This window comes from Mustela erminea, chromosome 19 (genome assembly GCF_009829155.1).
Source record: "Mustela erminea isolate mMusErm1 chromosome 19, mMusErm1.Pri, whole genome shotgun sequence".
NCBI lineage: Eukaryota > Metazoa > Chordata > Mammalia > Carnivora > Mustelidae > Mustela > Mustela erminea.
Window position 1 is genome coordinate 20,625,326 of NC_045632.1, and position 24,705 is coordinate 20,650,030.

The 24,705-nt window shown below is 46.9% G+C and overlaps 3 protein-coding genes across 8 annotated transcripts in view; 1 reads left to right on the forward strand and 2 right to left on the reverse strand.

Moving 5' to 3' along the window:
- Positions 1-709: 709 nt before the first annotated feature.
- On the reverse strand, positions 710-8,368 carry NUDT19 (nudix hydrolase 19). The gene is made up of 3 exons (XM_032323502.1): positions 7,489-8,368; positions 3,073-3,280; positions 710-2,155 (listed from the first exon to the last, which is right to left on the reverse strand). Exons 1-3 carry the CDS (start codon positions 8,191-8,193, stop codon positions 1,950-1,952), a joined length of 1,119 nt encoding a protein of 372 aa, XP_032179393.1. The 5' UTR covers positions 8,194-8,368; the 3' UTR covers positions 710-1,949.
- A 6,661-nt stretch (positions 8,369-15,029) lies between these two features.
- Positions 15,030-18,710, reverse strand: RGS9BP (regulator of G protein signaling 9 binding protein). Of its 2 annotated transcripts, XM_032323505.1 has the most exons (2): positions 17,741-18,710; positions 15,030-15,817 (listed from the first exon to the last, which is right to left on the reverse strand). In XM_032323505.1, the coding sequence occupies exons 1-2, from the start codon at positions 18,308-18,310 to the stop codon at positions 15,788-15,790; spliced, it is 600 nt and encodes a 199-aa protein (XP_032179396.1). In that variant the 5' UTR covers positions 18,311-18,710; the 3' UTR covers positions 15,030-15,787. The 2 variants fall into 2 exon arrangements, with proteins under 2 accessions (XP_032179396.1, XP_032179394.1); XM_032323503.1 differs by lacking the exon at positions 15,030-15,817 and having other exon boundaries at positions 17,446-18,710.
- A 637-nt stretch (positions 18,711-19,347) lies between these two features.
- The window catches only part of ANKRD27 (ankyrin repeat domain 27), a 52,652-nt gene continuing 47,294 nt past the window's right edge, over positions 19,348-24,705 (forward strand). For 3 of the 5 annotated variants that reach the window (XM_032323497.1, XM_032323500.1, XM_032323499.1), the window contains exon 1: positions 19,349-19,495. The gene's annotated coding sequence lies outside the window, so the exon portion shown is untranslated. Of the gene's footprint in view, positions 19,496-19,593; positions 19,883-24,705 lie in introns of those variants that run through there. The other 2 variants (XM_032323501.1, XM_032323498.1) reach the window with 2 other exon arrangements.

Consider the following 24,705-nt stretch of genomic DNA (forward strand, 5'->3'; position numbering starts at 1 on the left):
CTCCCAGCCACGGAAGTGAGCCTGGAACATTCCACTACCAACAGAGTCTTTACAGCCTGTGCTGGCCTCATTGCCTTCTGGGGGACGTCTTTCTCCGTTTCAGACTCAATGTTGTCCTCCTTTGCTCTGCGTAAGCACGTGCATCCCAGGACACCTGGCCAAACCTGTGACTATATCTGTCCACTGCAGGGGGAGCACCTGGTGGCTGTGGGGGCCTCACCTGAACTACTGGAACCGATTCTGCCCTGCCTCTTCTCCATGTGAATACAACGTTATTCCACCAGTACTTGGCTGTACTGTGGCTTCTCTGGTGACGATGATACCAAGACGCGGTGGACCAAATTGTTCCCATTTCTGCTTTTGGTGGTAGGCGACAGATGTCATTTGCTTGTCAAAGCATCGGGTTCTACTCTTAGCTATGGCACTGATGAGCTATGTGAAGCTGTCTCTGTTTTCTAATTGGCAAAATAATGGTGCTCAGTGAGTTCTCTTCCAGCTGTAACATTGTTTTCTGTGAGAATGAAACAGTATTCTGCCCAAAGCCAAATCAGTAAGGAGAACTTCTGTAGGTCCAGAAGCCAGAGGGAATGCTAACAGCATATGGTTCTCAAAATGTACACATTGGGACCATTCATTGAAGAAAAGCGATTTTACTTTAGATCAGAGTTTCTGAACCTTCACAAGATAATTGTTGTGGACAGCTGTCCTATTTCTGTAGGATATTTAACCACATCCCTGGGCTCTCCCCACTAGGTGGTAGAAGCAGCTAAGCTCACAACCGAAAATGTTTTCAGACACTGCCAAACGTCCCCTGAGCAAAAGTGCTCTGGGTGGAGAACCACTAATCTAGATGTATTCCTCCAACCAAGATTAAGTAATACACATATACCTTATTCATCGATACCTTGATTTTATAGGTAGGAAAATTAAGACATTTCATGAAAAATAAAGTCCACTGTATTATGGATGATATAGTCAAGCATCTGAAAACAGAACTGATGTCTTAGCCATTTCCCATCTTTAATCAAAATAGTATTCCTCTTAAAGGAACATGAAAAAATAACCCATATTGAAAATAAGCATTATTAATAAAACACCAATGAATGATGACTAGTTCTACATCTCTCTATTCATCTACATCTCAGTATTCATTAGCTACTACTCCAGAGTAAAAATAATTATGGCTTTTTGTTATGGCTTCATAGCCTTTAAAATAGGTTTCCCATCTGATAAACCTAACAACTAAGGCCTTTTAGTATTAAACAGAATTGAAGGTTAATCATCAAGGTAAAGACATAACAAGAAAATAATGATCCTATCACCTGAAGGTCGTCTCAGTTTACTGTTCCCTGTATAATCAGACACCCTTAAACTAATTCCAGCAGCACGTCTCAGGGAGTCACAGATCCAGCTCCCAAGCACATCAAGGAAAGTGCTAATACACCAGACAATAGCAGGAGAATGTCTTAGTTAAACTTTTGATAATAAAATAATACAAAAATAATACAGAAGTGGAAACCCTTTTGAGAGGTTTTTTTCCCTCAATCTGGGAACAAGATCATTATACTTGTGTGAGACTGTTAAGTTTTTGTTTTTAAGATTTTATTTATTTGAGAGAGAGACAGTGAGAGAGAGCATGAGAGGGGAAGTCAGAGGAAGAAACAGACTCCCCTTGGAGCTGGGAGCCCGATATGGGACTCGATCCTGAGACTCCGGGATCATGACCCAAGCTGAAGGCAGTTGTTTAACCAACTGAGCCACCCAGGCACCCAGATTGTAAGTTTTGAAGAATGAAATAAACAAGGAAGTGCTATAATACAGTTAAAATGTGAAAGACTGTACTGTAACTTCCAGGCAGGTCCTTGCGCTCCAAGCAGGTCTAGTCAACCCTCCCTATTCCATAGGACAACTTCAAGCGGTCAACCAAGCAAGCACAAATATGCAGTGCTCTACAAATGGCTCTTACTTATTATATAGGTCTTAGGATAAACATGTTTATACTTTGACTGGAGAGTCACGTGGAGATTATACACATGGCGGCTGTGTAAAACGAGCCGGTGAAATGTCTTTCCTTCCTTCATGATTTCTTCAGTCTTTTTTCCAGTGGACATAGCATTTTCTAAAAATTCTGAATCTTCTAAGTACAGCTCGTCTCCTGAAAAATAGTATTTTGATTCTACAGTGTTATGTTATAAAACATTCCAATACGTTAGTGACATACACTGGTATTTATTTTCATCTCTGTCGTGTCTAGAACTGAGACAGGTGTTAAATAACTCTAATTTTATGAGCTTACCTAAATTTCTTTCCTTCCCCACAGTCCCATTCCCCACCCAAGAATTTTCTTTGGGCACATAAAAAGTATTTATGATTGGTATTTTTCCATCACAAACTATCAATTTTAGACTGGCCCATGACTTGCTTTATCCTAGTCAATATCAATATTGGCCTTGATATCCATATATTGTTGGGCTTCAATGTGGGCTGTTCTAATAATTTTAAGGTTAAATAATCGAAATTGTCTTTACACATCAAGACCACTAAACTATCCCTCTGTAGGATGAGGAACAAATATTATCACCGTTCTGAGAACTAAACCAAGTAGCTGGGAGACAGGTCACAAAACCCCACTGTAAACTGCCATAAAACCCCTACCTGGCACTTGTCCAACAACTGACCACCAACAAACTCCCTAATTCAAATAAATTGACGATTGCCCGTAATTTCAAGTTCTTAATAGAATGTACTTGAAAACAGAAGTTTTCAACTTCATTGTTCTCATAATTCAAAATTAAAATGTAAAAATATGAGAATATATAAGAAAGAACTTTGTCAAGATCTAGTAAACATCTAAATAAATGTATATGTGTGTGTATAAAGTGAAATATTCAGAACTTTTGGTTAAAATAAACACTATGGATATTTTATAGAATTAGACCTTACTTAATAAACTGCTGTATTGTGTAAAACGACAGTAATTCATGTCTCCATGCTGGGCAATACTGCCATACAGCCCTGTGCATTAAATGTGAATACTAAATGTGAAAAAGCACTGGTACTTCACTGACTTACCTGGTAAAAGCTCGAGCATTCCATCAGCAGTTAAAAATGTGATCGGCAGCCATCTTTCCATTTCTTCAGATGCACCATCCAAACAAAACTTGTGCAAGTCAGAGAGAGAGGCAAAATTTCCCAGTCTTCTTATTTCATAGAATTGTGGAGGTGCAAACCAAATTTCCTTTGATATGAAACTCTCAGTTGCCTCTGATGGAGATGACCACTGTGGAAGACAAAGGTTGGGGCTCCTAAGGTTTATTCCAGAGGCAATCAAAGATTTGAAATCGTTAGGTTAGTATGCAAATCTAACTGAAGTTGTTAATTCACTAATTCATTAATTCATTAATGTGACTTGCTAGATTCCTCTGAGACAACATGAAAATTTTGGTAATAATATTTGGGTTGACACCCTGCCCCCAAAAGGTTGGCTAATGAAAAGTTTCTGAAATGAAACATACACAGGACAGAGAGGCATCTGGGTAACTCAGTGGGTTAAAGCCTCTGCCTTCGGCTCAGGTCATGATCTCAGGGACCTAGGATAGAGCTCCATATTGGGCTCTCTGCTCAGCGGGGAGCCTGCTTCTCCCTCTCTCTCTGCCTACTTGTCATCTCTCCCTATCAAATAAATAAATTAAATCTTAAAAAAAAAAAACATAGGGTAGTATTTACAGCAGGCTAGGTGCTACATATGAGAGAGAGAGAGAGACCTTGAAAATGTAGCACTAGAATCTATTCAAAATAAAGAGAGAAAATAATCTAAAAAAAAAAATATATATATGGTGTATATATATATATATACCATATATATATATATATATATATGGTATCAATGACATTATTAAGTAATCCAACATAAATGTGTAACTGGAGTCCCAGAAAACAGGGAAAAGTGAAAAATATCTGAAGAAATAAATAAAAAAATAAAAAGAAAACCATGCACATCATAATCAAATTGATAAACACCAAGGATTTAGAGGAAATATTTAGAGTAGCCACACACACCAAAACAAAATATATTACATACAGAGGAACAAAGAGTTAAAAGCATACTTCTCATCTTAAATTACACAACACAAACCAGAATATACCAAAGCAACATCTTTAAGTACTGACAGGAAAAAAAAAATCTGTTAACCTGCAATTCTATAACCAGCCAAAATACCTTTCAAGAAAAATGATGGCCAGAAAAAAAAAAGGGAAGGAAGAATGATGGCAAAATGAAGTATTTTTCAGATAAACAAAATTTATAAGATTCCTTGTCAGAAGATCTGAAATACAAGCCCTATAAGAGGAAGTTCTTTAGGCCAAAAGAAACCAGTTGCTTTTAATCTACACAAAGGAATGAAGATGGTAAATATGCAGGTAAACATAAAAGACATTTTTTGCTCATTTTCACAGTCTTTTAAAGATTGACTATTTAGGGGCGCCTGGGTGGCTCAGTGGGTTAAGCCGCTGCCTTCAGCTCAGGTCATGATCTCAGGGTCCTGGGATCGAGCCCCGCATCGGACTCTCTGCTCAGCAGGGAGCCTGCTTCCTCCTCTCTCTCTGCCTGCCTCTCTGCCTACTTGTGATCTCTCTCTGTCAAATAAATAAATAAAATCTTTAAAAAAAAATAGATTGACTATTTAAGGCAAAATAATCAGTGTATTGTAGAGTTCATAATAATAATAAAAGTCAAATGTATGACAACAATAGTTAATGAACATTGGGGGAGAAATTTAAGTGTATTTTAAGATTCTAACATGATACATGAAATGAAACCTATATATTGCAAACCCTACCATAACCATAAAGAGGTATAGTTAATAAGTCTATAATGGTAGTAAGACAGAGTTCTTAAAAATTTTTTAAATAATCCAAAAGGAGTCAGGAAAAGAAAAACAGTGCAAAGAATACATGGGGCAGGGGCACCTGAGTGGCTCAGTGGGTTAAAGCCTCTGCCTTCGTCTCCAGTCATGATCCCAGGGTTCCAGGGTCTGCTCAGCAGGGAGCCTGCTTCCCCCTCTCTCTCTGCCTGCCTCTCTACCTGCTTGTGATCTGTCTGTCAAATAAATCAAGTTAAAAAAAAAATAGGGCAGATAAAAAAACTAAAAGCAAAATGACAGATTTGAACTAAATATAAATACTTAAATATATAGACATATATAAATGATATAAACACCCCAAGTGAAAGGTTGAACTTGTGCTATTGATTAAAAAAAAAAAAAAAAAAGGCGAGAGCATATGTTGTCTACAAGAAACATATGTTAAATATAAAGACAGGGGCACCTGGGTGGCTCAGTGGGTTATAGCCTTGGCCTTCGGCTCGGGTCGTGATCCAGGGTCCTGGGATCGAGTCCCACATCGGGCTCTCTGCTCAGCGGAGAGCCTGCTTCCTCCTCTCTCCCTGCCTGCCTCTCTGCCTACTTGTCTTTGTCTGTCAAATAAATAAATAAAATCTTTAAAAATAAATAAATAAATATAAAGACAGAGGGGTGCCTGGGTGGTACAGTTGGTGAAGCCCTCCCACTCATGGTCTTTCTGAAATGAATAAATAAATTTTCTAAAAAATAAAACAAAAGTAAAGATACAGACAAGTTAAAATTAAAGGCTGGGAAAAGATACTATGCTCTTGCTAATCAAATAAAAGGGAGAGTGGCTCTACTAGCATTAGACAGAGGAAATTTCAGATCTCAGGATAAGAAATATTGCCAGGAATAAAGAAGCTCATTTCAAAATAATTAAAGGGTTAATCCATCAAGCTTTAACAGTCCTAAATGTCTAGTCCTAAATGTCTATGCAGCATCTTACAAGGAAGCTTCAAAATACATGAAGAAGGGGTGCCTGGGTGGCTCAGTGGGTTAAGCCTCTGCCTTCAGCTCAGGTCATGATCTCAGGGTCTTGGAATTGAGCCCCGCATCGGGCTCTCTGCTCAGTGGGGAGCCTGCTTCCTCCCTCTCTCTGCCTACTTGTGATCTCTGTCTGTAAATAAATAAATAAAAATCTTTAAAAAAAAATACATGAAGAAAAACCTGACAGAACTAAAAGAGGAAAAGACTAATCTATAATTACTCATTAAAAATGTCACCATTCCTGGGACACCTAGCTCGCTCAGGCAGTAGAGCATGCGGCTCTTGATCTCGGGGTTCTCAATATGAGCCCCATGTTGGCTGTAGAGACTAATTTAAAAAAAATCTTTAAAAAAATTTTTTTCAGCATTCCTGTCAATATCTGATAGAACAAGAAAATGGCACAGAAGAACTGAAAGTCACTACCAACAAATTAAACCTAATTGACATTTTTACAAACACTCCATCAAACATAGCATTCTTCTTTTTAGGTGCAAAGGGAACATTCACCAAGACAGATCCATACTGGTGGCCATAAAACGAGTCTCCATGAATTTAAGACTGAAACCACATAGAGGATGTTATCTGAGGGCATAATTAACTGTGGTGGGCATGAAATGAATTCATGCTGGTAAAGTGCTCAGAAAGGAGCCCCGCAGGTGAGCAGCACTGTACATTTCGGGGATCTTCCTCAGGTCCCTCCTGGGGGAACCATGGGAGAGGCAGAGTGAGGCCTGGACTGGGAAGCTGGGGAAAGCAGAGAGCATTTCACCAAGGTCCTGGCTTTGGCCTGTAGGGCTAAGGGCTGGACTTCCTGGGTGCCATGCCCTCTCTGTGGGCTCTATGGCTCTGAGGAAGCTACATCGACCGGACTTTGGTTCAGTTTACAATTTCGCAAACTCAGAACGCTGAAAAAGCCAAATGCATTCAGTAGAAACGTTACTTTTGCATTTTGAGCTTTCCCCGCAGCTCGCTAGTCACTACTGGTAACCAACCCTGCGCAGGAGGAATGAGCAAGCTCCCAGTCAGGCAGGAGATCATGAAGGTAAACCAAAGACATGCTTACACGCATACTGTTGCTCACTTCCAGTATCCAATAAATTTTTTTTTAAAGATTTTTATTTATTTGACAGACAGAGATCACAAGTAGTCAGAGAGGCAGGCTGAGAGAGGAGGAAGCAGGCTCCCTGCTGAGCAGAGTGCCCGATGTGGGACTCGATCTCAGGATTCTGGGATCATGACCTGAGCCGAAGGCAAAGGCTTTAACCCACTGAGCCACCGAGGCTTCCCCCCCATCCCGCCCATTCAATAAATTACATGAGATAAGTCAATCCTTCGTTATAAAACAGCCTTCGTGTTAGGGGATTTTGCCCAGCAGAAGGCTAATATAAGGGCTCTGAACACCTTTAAGGTAGGCCAGGCTAAGCCATGATCTTAGGTAGATAAGGTCCACCGGCTGGAGCCCCATCATAGTTGGGAGAACACCTGTCATCAGCCTCTCTATCCTGGGCTTATCGGGAGGTTCCAGGTGGGCCTTGGCTACTGGCCGGGGCCCTCATTCTCAAGTTCGGGTGGGTCCCCACTCCGGCCCAGCACGCCCTACCTGGCAGCTCACCACCTCGGTCAAGTCTGGGTAGACCGGCGGCGGCTCGCTCAGGCAGCACAAGAAGAAGGCCGTGTTGTAGCGGCGGCCGCCGGGGCGCGTGAACGGTGTGAGCCAGCCGCCCCAGTCGTGCAGCGCCCAGATGTCGGGCGTGCAGTCGAGGTGCGCACACAGGCTCAGGAAGTGGCGCGGGTCGCGGCGGACGCGGTCGCGCCAAGCGTCCAGGCCCGGTGGCGGCGCTAGCGCCCGGCCCAACTCGGGAACGGCGGGCAGGGCGGCCCGGGGCCGCAGCAGCAACACGCCCGCCTCCTCGAAGGTCTCGCGGATGGCGCAGATGCGGGAGGCGACGTCATCCGGCAGCGCCGCGGCGTCCCCGTCGGCGACGGTGGCGGGGGCGTCCGGCAGCCCCGGGAAGGAGGCTGGCCGCGACCGTGCGGGCGCCAGGCCGAAGCGCGGCGGCCGGTGATGCGGCGCGAAGAGGCGCAGCCACTCTGCCGAGCTGTCTGCGGTGCTCTCCAGGCCTCCCGGGAAGACGTGCGCCTTGGGCAGGAAGCCTTGGCTCCCGGAGCGCTGCAGCAGCAGCAGCCGGAAGCCCTCGGGGGGCCTCGACGACGCGGCAGGGCTCGGGCGCGCCCAGCCAGCCGCCAGCACGACGGTGGCTGCCCGCCGCCAGCTGCTGGCGCGCGGCCGCAGGGAGCCGTTCATGGCGGGCGGCGGCGGGTGGCTACCAAGCTCCGGGCTACGTCACGGCGGGAGCTGTCGCTCACCGAACTTACCGCCCCCAGCGGTTGTCCAGGGCTTGGGGACCCACAACGGTGTCTTACAGGACGAGCTTGAGGCGTGGCGAGCGCAATGGGCGCGGGGTGAATTCGGGCTGTTTGGCCTCAGTCCGCGCCTGCCTCGGAGGGGGCGGGGGGCGTGGCGGCGAGGCGAACCGGCGCCGCCTCTAGTGCCTTAGTTCCCAGTGCGGTCACTGGTAGGACTAAGGCTGTCACTGTCTCCGGCGAGGAATAGTCTTGTCGTTCACAGCCACCTGAAAGGAGGACCTCCTTGTCCCCACCCAGGACACGTGGACTCAGACTTTAGAAGCAATAAGGGAAAAAAGATATTTCAGCAGGACATTCTGTCCATATTTATAACTTCATTATGACAAGAGCCTAAGAAAGTCTAGGACATAATAAACTGGGAATATGATCAGTCACGCCTGTCGCAAAGGATCAAGCCTCCAACTGTGTGGGAACATGGGCAAGAAAAGAGGTCAGATTGATTTTTTTTTTAAAAGATTTTATTTATTTATTTGAAATAGAGATCACAAGTAGGCAGAGAGGCAGGCAGAGAGAGGGAGAAGCAGACTCCCTACTGAGCAGAGAGCCCGATGCGGGCCTCGATCCCAGGACCCTGAGATCATGACCCGAGCCGAAGGCAGAGGCTTAACCCACTGAGCCACCCAGGCGCCCCAGAGTGATTTTTTAAAAGTCACAGCCAGCAAGTAAGTGTTGGAAACAGTCTCCAAACCTATTGGCATAGTCTCAGAGTTCCCTGCCCAGGCCTGTCCTGCGAGGGGCCCAGTGCCAGCTGCTCCAGGTCACACAGTAAGTGTGCACAGCGACCCCCTAGTAGCTCTAGGGGTTACATGTGCCACATTGGCATGAGTGAGTCACTTTGTTTGACACAGCTGCTTCATAGCTAAGGGCAGTTGACTCTTCATTCTCTCTTTTTTTTTTTTTTTTAAAGATTTTATTTATTTATTTGACAGAGAAATCACAAGTAGTTGGAGAGGCAGGCAGAGAGAGAGAGAGGGAAGCAGGCTCCCCGCCGCGCAGAGAGCCCGATGTGGGACTTGATCCCAGGTCCCTGAGATCATGACCTGAGCCGAAGGCAGCGGCTCAACCCACTGAGCCACCCAGGTGCCCCTTGACTCTTCATTCTTAAAGATTTTTTTTTTTTTTAATTTAACAGAGAGAGATCACAAGTAGGCAGAGAGACAGGCTCCCCGCTGAGCAGAGAGCCCCATTAGGGGCTCGATCCCAGGACCCTGAGATCATGACCTGAGCCGAAGGCAGAGGCTTTACCCTGAGCCACCCAGGCGCCCCAGACTCAACTGTCTTCATTCTTATGTTCTACCAGTCCTGCCAGCTTTACTTAAAATTGAGAAAATCCTTATTTGATTAGAACATGGTAGGCCTTGGGGGGAAAAAATCTTGCCTCATGTTTCCTGTTGCTTCTCACCTATAGGTGTGTGCAGTCTTTTAGTTTGGTCTCGAGTTCAGCAAGCCCAAATTCATTTCTGTTATCCATTATTTATCAGGCTTTTCAGTTTAAAACATAAAAAAAGGGGTTCCTCGGTGGCTTAGTCAGTTGGGCATCTGCCTTCAGGTCAGGTCATGATCTGGTCCTGGGATGGAGCCCTGCATCAGGCTCCCTCCTCAGTGGGGAGCCTGCTTCTCCCTCTTCCTCTGACTCCCTCTCCTCCTGCTCATACTTTCTCTCTGTGTCAAATAAATAAAAATCTTAAAAACAAAACCGGAAAGAAAGAGAATATGATCTATGGGGCTAGCCACAAAAGAAAACTTGAGCTTGGACACTCCACGGTATCAGGAAAACCTGTTCAGCCTTCCTAGGAGCCAAGGCATGTCACCTGGGTTAAACAAAACACACCTGCGATTGACCAGTAACATCCTGTGCCCCCTGAATCACCATAGAAAAATTATGTCTCAAAATGTTTATTGAAAAGAGTTTTTAAAAGTTTCACAGCATTGTTTTCTCAAATATGTAAGGATTCCATTTATGGGACATTTTGGAAAAGGCAAAACTGTAGGGACAGAAACGAAGTCAGTGGTTGCCAGAGCCTGGGGCAGAAGGAAAGGATCGACTAGGAAAGCACAGGGCCAGAGGTTGGGGTGGGGCAGGGAGGGGAGATGGTTGAAAATGTCTTGTTTGCAGTGTGGTTGCATGATTGCATCCCTTTGTCAGAACTCAAAACCGCTCACCTGAGAAAGGCAAAAATTACTGTATTTAACTTAAACCTCAACGGATTTGACCTTAAAAATGCATAGATTGCAACTGCCAGATAAGCCATCTGTACTTGATCCTTTGTATTGTAAGGGCCTATTTAGCCAGAGCGATTCATCCGGTTAAACAGTGATTTTGTTGTTTATGCAGTAAAACTTAAACTGACCCTGCCACCCTGCCCCACTCAGGGAACTTACTTAAAAGCAAGTCCGGGAGGGGTGCCTGGGTGGTTCAGTGGGTTAAAGCCTCTGCCTTTGGCTCAGGTCACGATCCCAGGATCCTGGGATCAGCCCCACATTGGGCTCTCTGCTCTGCGGGGAGCCTGCTTCCTCCTCTCTCTCTGCCTGCTTCTCTGCCTACTTGTGATCTCTGTCTGTAAAATAAATAAATAAAATCTTAAAAAAAAAAGCAAGTCCTGGAAACCAGTCCCAGGTAACAAAGCCCAAACACAAGGGCGGGTCAGGCCAGGTGGAGACATCCAATCAGTGGGGGCGCATACCGTCTTGCTAGCTACCGGGGAGTGTGGGCCCTGCCTTTTGGGTGCCAATTCTGACCAAGGTGATAGGCTAGTTCAAATAGCTACTATGGGGTGAATTGTAATTCAATTGGCTACCCGCCTGTGACCTAGCATGACTGTGCCCCTTTCTCTGTGTGTTAACAATCTCATTGGCTGCCTGTGTGTGGCCAGGCTCAACCCCGTGGCCTTTGCTCTATAAAATTAGTCTGTAAGGCAGGGAGGGGTTGCCTCTTTGTAAGAGACTGCCCCGGGCCGCTTGGTTTGATTCTCTATGCTTGGCATGAAATAAAGCTTTGCTTGACCTTCGCTTTGTATCAGTCTCGCTCCTTTGATCACGGACCCATTATTGGGGGACCTTCTGTCATTTTGACAAGTGTATCTAATTTTGACCTTCTAATTGGTTTTTGACAGATTTTACCTAAGTTAATGGGGTAAATGGTTTCATATGGTTTCTTTTCCCCAATTATCCAATGTTGGGACTTCTAAAGTAGTTTGATAAATAACAACTGTGGCTGCCAACATTTATTGTTCCCTGTGCCTGGAAAAAGTCTTATCTCAATATCCTTATGAAGTATACCTTCACACCATTGCAAAGATAAAGATGTTGAGGTCAGAGACATTGAAGTTCTTCAGCGTGATCACATCTGAACTCCCCTGTACCTTATTCCATACTTAGTGCTCTTAACCTCAAGGCTACAGTGTCTTGATACTAAATGTCAAAACTTCCGATTCCCTGGGGTAGGATTATTCCAAAACTGTTTTGCTTTGCTTTTAGGTGAGAAGGTTCGGAAATTGTTTCTCATTATGTTTTGGGACCCTAACTGTTAAAATTTATATTTTAATAACACTAATATTTTCTGGATGATAAAAGCATTTAGAATTTTATTGTTATATTGTAAAAACAATATAACATTGAATTATTGAAAACAATTCATAATTCCCCCACCTTCACAAATATTTTCATTTCTGTATATTTCCTTGTAGATCTCTATATGCCTAACAATCCATACAGGCAGGGGACATTCAACTTTGCTTTCTGGCAACAGCATATTAAAAGGACTCTTCAAAATCATTTTGCCAATGGGAGCTGTCATTTGGCTTGTTTACCTTTGTCATATTAGCCTAAGGTTATAAACACCAACAGACAAGGGTGCCCAAGATCTCATAGTACTGCAGTGAAAACACCCAGATTCCCCTGTAAGAATGAGATAAAAATAAGTAAATGAAAAGAATGCTTTTTGAGAACTCCATCTTGTCCCTGGGGACACAGGGCTGCAGCATATGGTCAGTTCCTGCACCTTCAGTCAGTTTTTAATACTGAGGAATACTATTTGAATGTGACTTTGATCTGTGTTGACCACAGCCAGAGATCGCTCATGTGGAGACCTACTGCCCTTCCTGGTTCCCTCCTGCATTACAAGACAAGTATAATCATACTGTACAGAAGCACTTGGGGATTCATAATCCTGAATCCTGAATCCAGAAATTCAGAGAATTTCTGAATATCTCTTTATGTAATGAATTCTGTGAAGGGTAACAATGTTGATCAGGACCTTCACTTCACTTCAAATGGGCATAAAGTAGATTAAGAATATATGTATTTTTAAATCACAAGAGTCAATACCTGAATTTTTTGAGGGCGTCTTTTCCAACTAAGTTATAAACACTGCATGTTACTTTTTTTATTTTTTAAAAGATTTTATTTATTTATTTGACAGAGATCACAAGTAGGCAGAGACGCAGGCAGAGAAAGAGAGAGGAGGAAGCAGGCTCCCTGCCAAGCAGAGAGCCCGATTCGGGGTTCGATCCCAGGACTCTGGGATCATGACCCGAGCAGAAGGCAGAGGCTTTAACCCACTGAGCCACCCAGGCACCCCAATTTTTTTTATTTAATAAACAATTTCAGGTAGATGAACAGTTGACATGAAGCCTTTAATTCCACTTTGGATCTGATGCCACATACAAAACCACCCATGCCGTGCTCATGTTTTCCTGATAGCAGGCAGCCAATGCGGTCATGGTTCTGAGGGCTCCAGGTTACTCACAGAATAGGATTTTCCCAGCCTCCATGATAAGTGAGAGTTTCACATCTATAATTTCCCAGAATTAGTTTAGGTAGCCCGATTGCCGGGTAAAACCAACTGTTTAATCAATAGTAGGCTTTCTTGGACTCAGACTTATAGTCTGAATTTATTTTTTTTTTAAAGATTTTATTTATTTATTTGACAGAAATCACAAGTAGATGGAAAGGCAGGCAGAGAGAGAGAGAGAGAGAGGGAAGCAGGCTCCCTGCTGAGCAGAGAGCCCGATGCGGGACTTGATCCCAGGACCCTGAGATCATGACCTTAGCCGAAGGCAGTGGCTTAACCCGCTGAGCCACCCAGGCGCCCTATAGTCTGAATTTAAATTCCTAATCTAAGTACTGTAAATAAATAGCATTTATACAAATTTGCTTTTAAGTCCATCCACTAATTCTGATATGGACTAATATCACAGTAAGCTCAGTTCATTCTGATTTTTTAAATTTATATGGAATCTTAGATAATAACCATCAAACTGTAACATTTCATTTTGATATGTAACTGCTTTCTACTAAATGTTTTAAACTCTGGAAGGGACCTTTGGGTCCATTGGTCAGGGCTCCCTCCCTGTTTCACCATGGAGGGAACCCAGGCACAGGAAGGTCAATGACTTCTCTGAGGTACTTGGATAAAGAGGCAGAGTCCCTGTCCATCAACAGCTGATCTGGCCTTGAGGGAGGAGGCACTCCCCACAGGAAGACAGAGGCGAGTCTTACATTCTTTCCTTCTCAGGCTAACACACAGGCTCTCAACGCAGGGCTCACACCCTTAACAAGCAAGCATTCATTACAGAAGGGAGAGCTATTTCTGAAATGCAACTGAGTAGCTAAAAATGTACCAATGTGCAGGTAGAAACAGACCATGCAGCATCACCAGGATCCTCATGCAAACCAAAACACTCTTAAACCAAAACGACTTGTCATTTGACATCACATGTCTCTTATGTAGCTTATTGTAAACCTTAAGTAAACCATGCAGGTTATGCTCTAATTTTCTTTATCAAAAATCTTTCCTTTGCAGCTTTTAAAAGCATTAAGTTCTTCAAGCACACAAAAAATGAATTTGCCAGGCATTTTTTTCTCTCCTACAAGCATTAATGTTTCTTTTTTTTTTCCATAACTAGCAATAGTTGAAAGTTTCCGTAAGTGCCTTGACGTTCCAATTGCTTGTCTTCTTCAAATCAGATAAAATAGTACCGTTTTCCCAAAAGGGAAGTCAGGGTTATTTTCTCTTTACAGGTATTTATCATAGCATTTAATTTCAGATATAAAGATCTATCTTTTAACTTGTATCTTTAATATGGGAAACTAGATTTTTTTTTCTTGGCCATAGACTCTAACTTTGACCTCATCATATATATCCTATGTTAAATATCTTGAAAAATTTCCCTGTACTTGTATCATGGTATAAAATCATACTGAATGTTTTTAGAAATTAATGACTTTGATATCAAACACCTAAATGGAATCAGGCTTCTATCAGAAAGCAATGTCTTGAATTATATACATAGGAATGAGAGCAGAGAGATATAGTGACAACAGCCTATTGCTCAAGCAGAAGCTGATTCTTCTTGCATCACATAGCGAAAGTTCTAGTAGGAAATGTTAGAACTCCGAATAATACCAAATAGTCCTAATGCTTAAAACTTTCAAACACAGAGTTCTTTAGGTTAACAGGTCCACAGGATAAATAGTTCATTGTAATTCAGCTTTTGTGTGTGTGTGGGTGCAATATTTAAAAAAAAATTTTCTTTATTTATTTGACTGAGAGAGAGAGAGAGAGAGAGAGAGTGAGAGATCACAAGTAGGCAGAGCAGCAGGCAGAGAGAGAGAGAGAGGAAAGCAGGTTCCCCCTTGAGCAGAGCTCGATGTGGGGCTCAAGCCCAGGACCCCAGGATCACAACCTGAGCTGAAGGCAGACATTTAACCAACTGAGCCACCCAGGCGCCCCTATGTGCACGTGCAACCTTTTACCCCTAATTTCAGTGACCAGAGGACTCGAATTAGGTTCACATCTGATTCCACATACAATTAAATACCCAAGGGTCTGCCAAGTGGGTGGAAAGGGTGACAACAAAGACATTTGTCCCAACTGCTCTCTGTGGATTATACAACACCTCATGGGCTTTTTTCAATAGATTCTGCTGAACGATTTTTTGTTGTCGTTATGAACCAAAACAACTTGATAAGAACAGAAGAGTCACTGTATTAGAAACAAGAGAGTATAATAAAGGTGTTAAAGGATAGTTTCCAACATTGGGTCACAAAATGCCCAGCCTCCTCTCTACAGGGAAAACTGAGATTTCGGGAAGGGAATGGAGATTCTGTATTGCGATGTTTATGGGAGGGGAACGAAGGCATGAGGGGATTTCGAAAAATTTTATGTCATTTCTGAAGTTACCCTGAGCAGGCTGGTGCAAAAGAATTTAAAGTGGTTCCTATTCAGATGAGGCAGAAGGTGTTTCTTTTATTAGTTAAGGTCATAAAACTTTTAATCAGCTTAAGCCCTTGTGGGTGTTTTAAGACCATTATCACAGACACACACGGAGATCCCATATTTTCACTCTGAGGTACTGTAACCTGTGTGCTGAGGAGGAAGGAAGCGAGCTGGGCTAGAAGGGTGGACCTCAGGACTGGGCACCATGGCTGCACCCCTCCTATTTGCCCTCCGAGCTCCCTTTGTGAAACTGTCATTTCCTTCCTCCTGGTCTTCTTTCCCACTTTTAGGGTAAAAATGAAAAAAAAAATACCTTGTCATTTTCAGCCAAAGTCTCTGGGTTTTATTCCAAATTACCCCCCCCCTTTTTTTTGAGATTTTATTTATTCATGACAGACAGAGAGGGAGAATGAGGCTCCCCACTGAGCAGGGAGCCCACCCAGTGGGGTACTCGATCCCAGGAACCTGGGATCATGACATGAGCTGAAGGCAGGCACCCAACTATCTGAGCCACCTAGGTGCCCCGAAATTACCTTTTGACAAGTAAATGTGTTTTCTCAGCATTATTTCCCCAGCTATGTTCTCTTTGCAAAACAGGCGGCCAGTGGTGGCACTGCTCAGCCTGGGACCCAGGGGTTTCCACCTTCTTTACTCACTGAGCAACAGAAGCAGGGGTCACCCAACCTCTGTTATGTACACCGTGGTTCCACTAGTTTATGCTATGACCTCCTGCCTTCAAGATCTATTTTCATAATAGATGTATATTTACTAACTTAAGGGTGTAAGTAAAGACCACTGTGTTTGACTCATTGGCACGTATGACTTCGTGGCCAAATGTCCTCTATAAGAAACCGGCTTTGATAGGGCAACATATGGTTATATGGTTTTTCTTCCTCAATGATTCTTGTTTCTAAAACGCTGCTGAAATTTCCAAGTGGAAGCTGTTGCCTTCTAACCCAGTTCCAGGGGTAATCCGGTCCCACGGCATGCAGCAGTGAGGTTTACCCTCTCAGGGGTCAGTGTGAGGGTCAGGGAGCTGTGTGGCTTCCTCCAAAGCCAGCTCTCCTACTGGCCAGCAGGCAAATTCCAAGGGATAGAAAGGATTAACGGCTCCAAAGAGGATTCTGCAGCCCTCCCCCCCAAGGAGGATCTAAAACTCTGGTCTAGTTCTGGAACAAACATGAGCCCCTGCAAAGGAGAAAGTGCCTGTTTGAATAGCATTATGTCCTTCCCAAAGCTTGTGCGCCTTCCAGGCTGACCGGGAAGAGTCCCTTGCAATAGGCAAGTGGGGGCAGTTTCAATGTCTGGTTTCCTAAGTAGGGTCAGCACTTGTGGGGAAGGTCACCGAACCCCAAACCAAAATGTCTTCTAGCTGCTTTTAGTAACTAATTGATGAACTCTGCCAAGAAGCTCAATGGTGTGCCATAGAGAAAGCACTTCGAACGGACTTCGCTTTGCACACTATCCTAAGCTTAGGCCCCAAAGGATTAAGGTAATATAACCTGCTTACATCTTCTTAGTTTTGTCCAGGAAACCAAATCACCACCCACACAGCAAAACAACTCCCCCGGCCCAACTTCATTTCACCTCACCCCCCTTTCAAACTAACCCACGCAGAGAGTGGGAATCGCTGGTAGGGGTGGGGGCACCAAACTCAGACTCCGTGTAAACACGCCCCAGCAGCACACGTGGTCACCCATTAACTCGGAGGAATCTGGGGTCACCGTGGGACGGTTTTCTATTAATAGGGGATAAAGCTGCTGCATACATTAGCGGTAATGCCCTGGATGCCCGCGCAAAATTAACTCCTCCCGGGTCAGCAAGAGGAAACCATGTTCTGCCTAAGCAGATGTGTGCTTGAAACATGCGTGTGTGTGTGTCGCGTGCGCGCGCGCGCGCACACACACACACACACACACACACACACAAACACGGGGTTTTAGAACCCCTTCCCTTAAACGTGCCAAATCCCACTCCCATCTCCAGTCCAGGCGATTGCCGTCGTTCCCGAGGGATGTCTCCCGGGAGGGAGCGGTAGTGGCAGGAAAAAGTCGGGTGTCGGTCAGCTCAGCTTCGCCACGCAGACTGCCAGGGCCACAGCCGCCAGCAGCACGGCGCTGAAAACGGTGGCGGCCAGGGCCTTGTTCGGGTCGCAGGGCCCCGTGCGCTCCTGGACGGACACGGCGCCCACGGAGGAGACACGTACGCTGGCGCTGGACAGGAGCTCGGCGCCCGCCGTTTGCCGGGCCTGCACCGTCCAGCGGGGCACGTTGACCTTCATCTCCATTTCTTGGATCATCTCGCTCACCTGAAGGATCTCGCGCTCCAGCTGGCGCAGGTCGTCCACGTCGAAGTTGCCCTCCGCCTCGTGCCGCAAGCTGCGGACGCTCAGGGCGCGCGCTGCTACGCCCGCCGAGTCGCCCGCCACGCCTGTGCGCACCAGCGGCCGCCGCGGCGCGTGCAGCGGGAACGCAGTGCCCAGGGCCAGTGCGCGCCGCATGTCGGCTTCCAGCAGGTCCAGGCAGCCGGAGAAGGCCACCCAGAGGCGCTCGAACTCGGCGCGCTCCTCGGCGCCCAGGCCCCGGTCGCGCAGCGCGGCCGTCAGCTGGGTGCGGGTGGCCACCGCCAGCTCCTGTGCCTTCTGGCGCGTCTTCTGCAGTTCCTCACGCAGGTTCTGCGAGTCCGCCGAGCCGCCCACGGTCAGCACCAGATGGTGGTAGCATGCGGTCGCCTTGTTGAGAGCGTCCAGCAGTGCCTTGCACTCCTCCCTCGCCATGGCTGTGCGCTCTGGCGCAGCCCGGCCCCCCGCGCCCCTCTCCGTTCCACGCCCTCAGCGCAGCGGGACGCTGCCAGCCCCGACGGCGGCTCCCGGCCGAGCGGCCTGTGCGCTCCTCATGGCCCCGAGACTGGCTTGGCGCTTCCGATGTTGTCGACGAAGCCGCTGGAGACCAGCGACGTGCGCCTCTGCGGACTGGACGCAGAGAGACAGCCCAGTTAGCTATCTCCCATCCCCTCATCCATCCTCCCCCGATTTGCTTGGAGTCACACGCCTAGTTTCTGCACCTCCCTCGCCTCCAAGGAGCTCTCTGCGAAGCCCGGGTTGCGGTCCCCATCCTTCTCCAGTGCCGTCGCCAGGGCTAGCCGGCCGCCGAGCCGCGCGCTCCGCCTTAGCCGCTGCCAAGGGCTGCGGGGTAGGGTTTCTTAGGATCCGCCCACCCCCTCCCGTCCTCCGAGGGCGCTTCCACCCTTAGACAGTGGATGGGCGGGGCCCCGCGAGGGGAGGTCACGTGTGGGTTCCCCCAACTCCCCCTTCTCCTCTCCCCGTTACAGTTCGGGAATACTAGGGCTCGGCAGTTCCAACACTCCGGTATCGTAAAGACTGGGAAACTGAGGCCCAGGTTAAAAAAAGGGGGGGGGGCTACGTCACGCGATGTCCGTGTAAGTGAGGGAATTCGAACTCAGGGACCCTAACTGCCAGACCCTGCCAGCGACGGAGTGGTGTGCCTCGTAGAACTGGGCACCTCCGTCCTCCAAAGCTAGCAGTAAAGGGCAGTTCGCAGGGCGGGACGGCTCCCGGATCTCGCCATCAGGATCCAACCCACTTTCCCCGGACCAAGCTTGGACCCCACCTCTAGTGTCAGATCACCTTCGGCCCCGCCCCCTCCCGTTCCGGGCACGCGCAGTCGGCGACTCAGGGTTGAGTAGGAAGCACTGTGCGCCGCCTGAACCCCACCCCGGCTGGGCGGACTCAATGATTGCTCTGCGCACACGTCACTCTGGATAAGGACGGCCGCTCATTGGGCTGACCAGGTGCGGCTCCGCCCAACGGCGGAGTAAAGAGGTGGGCGGTGGAGCAGAACCGCTGTGCTGGGGTGGTGGGCACCGAGGTCCGAGTCCGGGCTACGGGAGGCGTCGCCGCGGCTCCGAGGAGGACAGGGAGTGAAATTATGTAGCCTTTTAAGTAAGTGTCCTTCCTCCTGTCTCATCCCGCGCCTCCCTTCTCTTGGGACGGCTGCGCCTCGGGGCCTAGAGGCCGGGCGGGGCCCGGGAGCTGGAAGGGGGAGGGGCTCTTTCCTCTCCGCGGCCAGCGCCCCGCGGCGCCCCCAGGCTGGGCTGGCTGCCCCTGGGCGGCACCCTTAGACCCTAGTTCCTCGCTGGCTGGATCACCCCGCACGCGCTTTGAGGGTCCCGTCGTCCGCCGGGCTCTCTTTGCCCCTGGAGTGCGGGGTAGCAAAGAATGTGCCCTCTGACCCCCGCGACTACCGGACGGGCCAGAGGATGCGGGGTCCTGGGAGCTCAGACTTGCAGGCAGTAGGCGGGGCAGTCGTTCAAGAGCTGAGTGGCCTCGGTGGGTTTGCGGACCGCCTGGCGGGGCCGCTGGAGGGGGAGGATGTGGGTGGGGGTCCGGAGCCTCAGTCCATGTGGTCCCTGGGGGTGGTGAAGGCGCAGGGGAGGGAGGAGGGAATCCCTGCCTGCCAGCCTCTTGAAGCGCCGGTCTCCTGCTGGGTAAAAATTACTCCAGGAAAACTTAAGCACCAACAGATATTCCGGACTCTGGGGCTATTCAGTTCTTTTCGTTGAACATAGACTGCCCAAGGTGGGCGAGCTAGGCATGGACCCTGGAGATGTTAGGGACTTGGGCACTAGCAGCCGGTTCTGGACCACGGAGCAAATGACACGTCTTCATTGAGGATTTAGGACATTCAGGGGAGGAGGGGCTGGGGAGATTGGAGGGTCTACTAGTTTGCATTCGAGCTGGGGGTTTCCAGGTTTATGGGATTCATGGGCAGAGGCTCTTATTTTGATTAGCTCACTTTCCCACCAGCCCCAGAGAAGAGCAGGGGGTCTTAGTGTGATATTAGCGTTGGAGTTCACCTTCCCCGGCATGGTACCGAGGCGTTTCAGAAGATCCAGAGCGCTGGGCCCCAGGGCTGCATCTCACTTTGTGCTCTGTCCTTGAATCTATAGATTTGGGGCCTTTTGTGCCCGGGGTTTGGATGTTCCAGGCCTTGGCCATTCTCCATGGTGCAGGGTCTTTGCCACCCACTGACCAGATGGGGGCCTTAACAGGGAAAGAGTAGTTTTCAAGAGAAAATGGATAGAAGAAGGGAGAACCCATTGCTTTGGGGAGCTTTAAGGACAGCGGAGGGATATGAAGCTACAGAGATGGGTGTAAGGCCAGAGTGAGAGTCCCTTAATGCCAGGAAGAGAAACTGAGAGTTCATCTAGTAGGGAGTGGAGGGGAAGTCCTGGAAGAATATAGTAGCCCACCCTTTAGTCCATGGGGAATGTGCTCCAAGACCCCCAGTGGATGCTGGAATCCTCAGGTAGTACCAAACCCTATACTCTGTTTTTTTACCCCCTATACCTGCGTACCTGTGATGTTTAATATCTGAAGGAGGCAGAGTAGGAGATAAACAAAATAAAAAAATAGAACCATTATTAACAATATAGTGTGATAAAAGTTAAATAAATGTGGTCTCTCTCTCTCTCTCAGAATATCTTATTGTGCTGTACTCACCTTTCTTGTGATGATGTGAGATGATTCAGTGCCTCGGTGATGAGACGAAGTGAGGTGACCGATATAGGTATTGTCATATAATGTTAGCTGCTATTGACTTCCTGACTCTGTGTCAGAAGGAGGACCATCTCTTCCAGACCCCAGTTGATCATAGAGAAATGAAACTGTAAAGCAAAACTGAGCCTAAGGGGGACTGCTGCCCCACAGTAGACTTTAGTGTTGGAAAGATTGCTTTGCTTTCCTGTGGACCAGTCCTAGTAAGATCAGGAGGGCAGAGGCCTCTGAAGGAGAAGCGCAGGATGGGAGAAGGGACAGATGCTTGTGTCTAGGCTCCATGGCAGGAGAGCAGCTGAGGCTCTGATGTTGAGCAGATCCTGTGGGTGAGCTCTCTTCACTCTGGCTTGCCACCGGGAATCGCCCTGCTAGGCAGCTTCAGTGGGAGAGCCAACAGTCTGTCTGCCTAGGGCCTGGGGTCAGGGTCTTGGTGTGTCTTCTTGTGGCTCTTGGACTGTGTTGGCCTCGGGAGGGCAACTACTGGGTCTTTGTTATTCACACGTCTGTGCACTATTAGTGTTTCTGTGGGGCCCTCCCTTTGTTTATGAATTGCCAGGATTAGGTTGGTGTCCGGTCGGGTTGGTAACTTGATTCTTTTCTAGAGGAGCAGAGGAGTGTGACCAGGTGAAGATAGACCTAGAAAGGATTCAGACCCAAATCCAGGGGTGGTTGTGCTCCTCTAGCCTCTTCCTGCTCCTCCAGTGGTCACACCCCTCTTCCGGCTCTGAGGCCTTCCCTCCCTGTGTGATTCCCCACATTCCAGCTGTCACTGTGTTTAGCCAGCTCTGAGTATCGTTTGTTTCTGGCTTTTTTGCCCGTGCCGGCATGGCTACCTAGGGCCGGCCCTTCATCCTCCCCTGGATTTCCAGCTTCTTTGAGAGATGATGTCTCCCTGGGAGCTTGAGCTTCCTGACACCCCACTATCATGTTATTCAGTGGACGAACAGTTAAACAGCATGCCTACAGTGAGCCACGTGGCCAGGCACAGACTGGATGCTTTGAAGAAAAGCTTTTGAGAAAAATATGGGATAGGATCCATAGAGAGTACAGGCCAGAAGGACATAAGTGACTACAGCATCATATATTACATCATCCAGTTGCTTCCATTTGCTATGAAACAAAGATAATGCATCACAAATTAAACTCTTTGGAGAATAATGCTCATCTTTTCGGATGCAGTGTGCATCTTTTTGGATGCAGCAGTAAGTCTCGTGTGGGTCTTTGGTGAGCGCCCTCACCAAAGGGTGGAAGCAGCCACAGCAGTGAGATTTCAGCTGGGAGTTTATCTCTAGAAGGCACAAGACATTTCTGTGCTGGATTCTGCTGAGCCAGGCTGCACGCTGTCACGAGATGGGGACACCTGACCACCCAGCCTCATCTGGGCTGGTGGGACGGTTGTAGACCACAAAACCACAAGTGTGCACACCACCCTCTTGAAATGTCCGGGACTAGTTTGAGACCTTGCCTTGCTCTCCTGTTTGTAGGAGTTAAGCTCAGATAACTCATGTTTGGGGTATTTGGTATCTCAGATTAATTTTGCTGGATTTGCTGTAAATCATCCTATCATTTGTGCTTAGGCAGGGGTGGAATTTTTTTTTAAAGGAGTTTTATAAGAGGATTCACTCCTCTTTCCCATTTAATAAGGAACAGTTAGTTTACTTTGCATGTTATTTTATTTTATTTATTTTTTTAATTATTTATTTGACAGAGAGAGATCACAGGTAGGTATAGAGGGAGGCAGAGAGAGAGGTGGAAGCAGACTCTCTGAGAGCCCGATGTGGGGCTTGATCCCAGGACCCCGAGATCATGACCTGAGCTGAAGGCAGAGGCTTAACCCACTGAGCCACCCAGGCGCCCCTGCATGTTATTTTAAAATATAAAACGAATTCTTGCAAGTAAAACTTGTGAGGGTGTTAACCTGTGTTAAGCATTTACCCCCATGTAAGAATTTCATTCTGACCTTGAGCACCTGATTGTATTGGATTCTTACATGTTTTAACCACCGGAACAGAAAGGTTGAGAAGAGCATTGGACAGTGCTCTTTGAATCCTTACTCCTGGACAGAGGGTTCAGTCATTGGCAACCAGGAGGAATGAAGTCCTAGAGAAAACAGATGAGTCGGGGCTGAAACTCATCAGGCTCTATCCCATTCACAAGCAATGCTTGCTTCAAGTCTTGTGTGTTTCATGCATTTGGACTTAATGTTTTGATGTGGCATTCAGGGGCCTCCCCTCACGCTGCTGTCCCTCTCTGACCAGACTATTTGCATTCCTGTTCCTCCCCTGGATTCATCTTCTCATCAATTAAAAAAAATCTTTTATTCTTGGGTTTTCTGTTCCTGCCTTCTCTGCTGCTCTCCCTCTCACCTTCCTTCCCTGCTGCTCCCGTCCCCAGTCCTGACCTGTGCCAGCACCGCTCTGGATTGGTTTTACTCTGTGAATGCACATTCCTTGCCTCCCAGCTAGGTGGTTGCTTCCTGCAACAGAGCCTGTCCTTGTCACCTCCATCTTGGGTATAGAGTTGTTGGAGCTCTGCCAACATCTTGTCTGAGGAGCAGAAGGAGAGCCTCTTCCCACCTTCATTCTGACTGTATGGCCTCTTGTCTCTCCTGTGATCTCTGTCCAAGGTGTCTTTAGTTTTGCAGTCTGTCATATAGAACCGATTGTGTCAGAAACCAGAAACAATTTTGTTTTCTTGGGACTATGTCCCCAGCAAAATCACATTATCCACTTGTTCTGGTTAGGGCCTCATAGAAGGATTATTTGGGCTCTAGTAATAATTGAATTCAACAAGTCAAATACCTGAATTGTTGCAGAGCTGTCTCTGGGGTCCAGGGAGAGACTATATGTAGCCTTTTTCATGCTAGGCTCTTCCCCTAAGAGGATTTACAAGGAGCTCAGGGGCCTCCTTCAGGCAGTCCCCAGGAGGGCCTGCGGCACAGACAGTTCTGCCTGGACGAGACCCAGGGAATTCAATGTAGGGCCCATGGGGCTATCTGTCATGGTGACTTTTCCTTTGGGGGAAATGAAATATGGAATCTGGGCATCTGTGGCTTATGAAATAACCCTTAATCCAGGCATAGTTATTTTACACAGCGGGTGTAGTGGTTAGAGAGGCAGATGTTAGAATAAATTCTGACATCTGTGTGACAACCTCAAGTGGGCCAGCTGAGCCTCAGTTTCTTCATCTGCAAAACACGAGGCTCATGATATCTATAGTTATTGTGAGCACTGATTGTAGTTGGTTGCCTGCAGTTATCATGAACATTAAGGTGGGATGAGGGTGAATAGAAGTTATCACGGTACCTGAACCAAAGATGCTCTCGAATAGTGGCTGTTTTTATCATTAGCCGTAACAGAATTCATAATGTACTTACTTATATGTGTTGTCCTGGCATTTTACCAAGAAGGCATGTTGGACTATTGTTACATAATAAGAAAGTAATTCAGTTTTTTATTCGTATTTCATTTATCTGATTGTGTCAAGGATAAGTGTACTTGATGCTCTTTAGTAGTTGCTAATTTTCTCTTTGAAAAAATTTTATTTATTTATTTGAGAGAGAGAGAGAGAAAGAGCGCGTGAGCATGTGCACGCAG

Bases quoted from the DNA above. Each gene is read 5' to 3' on its own strand.
- NUDT19 (XM_032323502.1), bottom strand. From the start codon at position 8,193: ATGAACGGCTCCCTGCGGCCGCGCGCCAGCAGCTGGCGGCGGGCAGCC. The intron at 3,281-7,488 runs GTAGGGCGTGCT...TGTCTTCCACAG, and splicing joins CCGAGGTGGTGAGCTGCCAG to TGGTCATCTCCATCAGAGGC. The intron at 2,156-3,072 runs GTAAGTCAGTGA...ACTATTTTTCAG, and splicing joins AATGCTCGAGCTTTTACCAG to GAGACGAGCTGTACTTAGAA.
- RGS9BP (XM_032323503.1), bottom strand. From the start codon at position 18,310: ATGGCGAGGGAGGAGTGCAAGGCACTGCTGGACGCTCTCAACAAGGCG.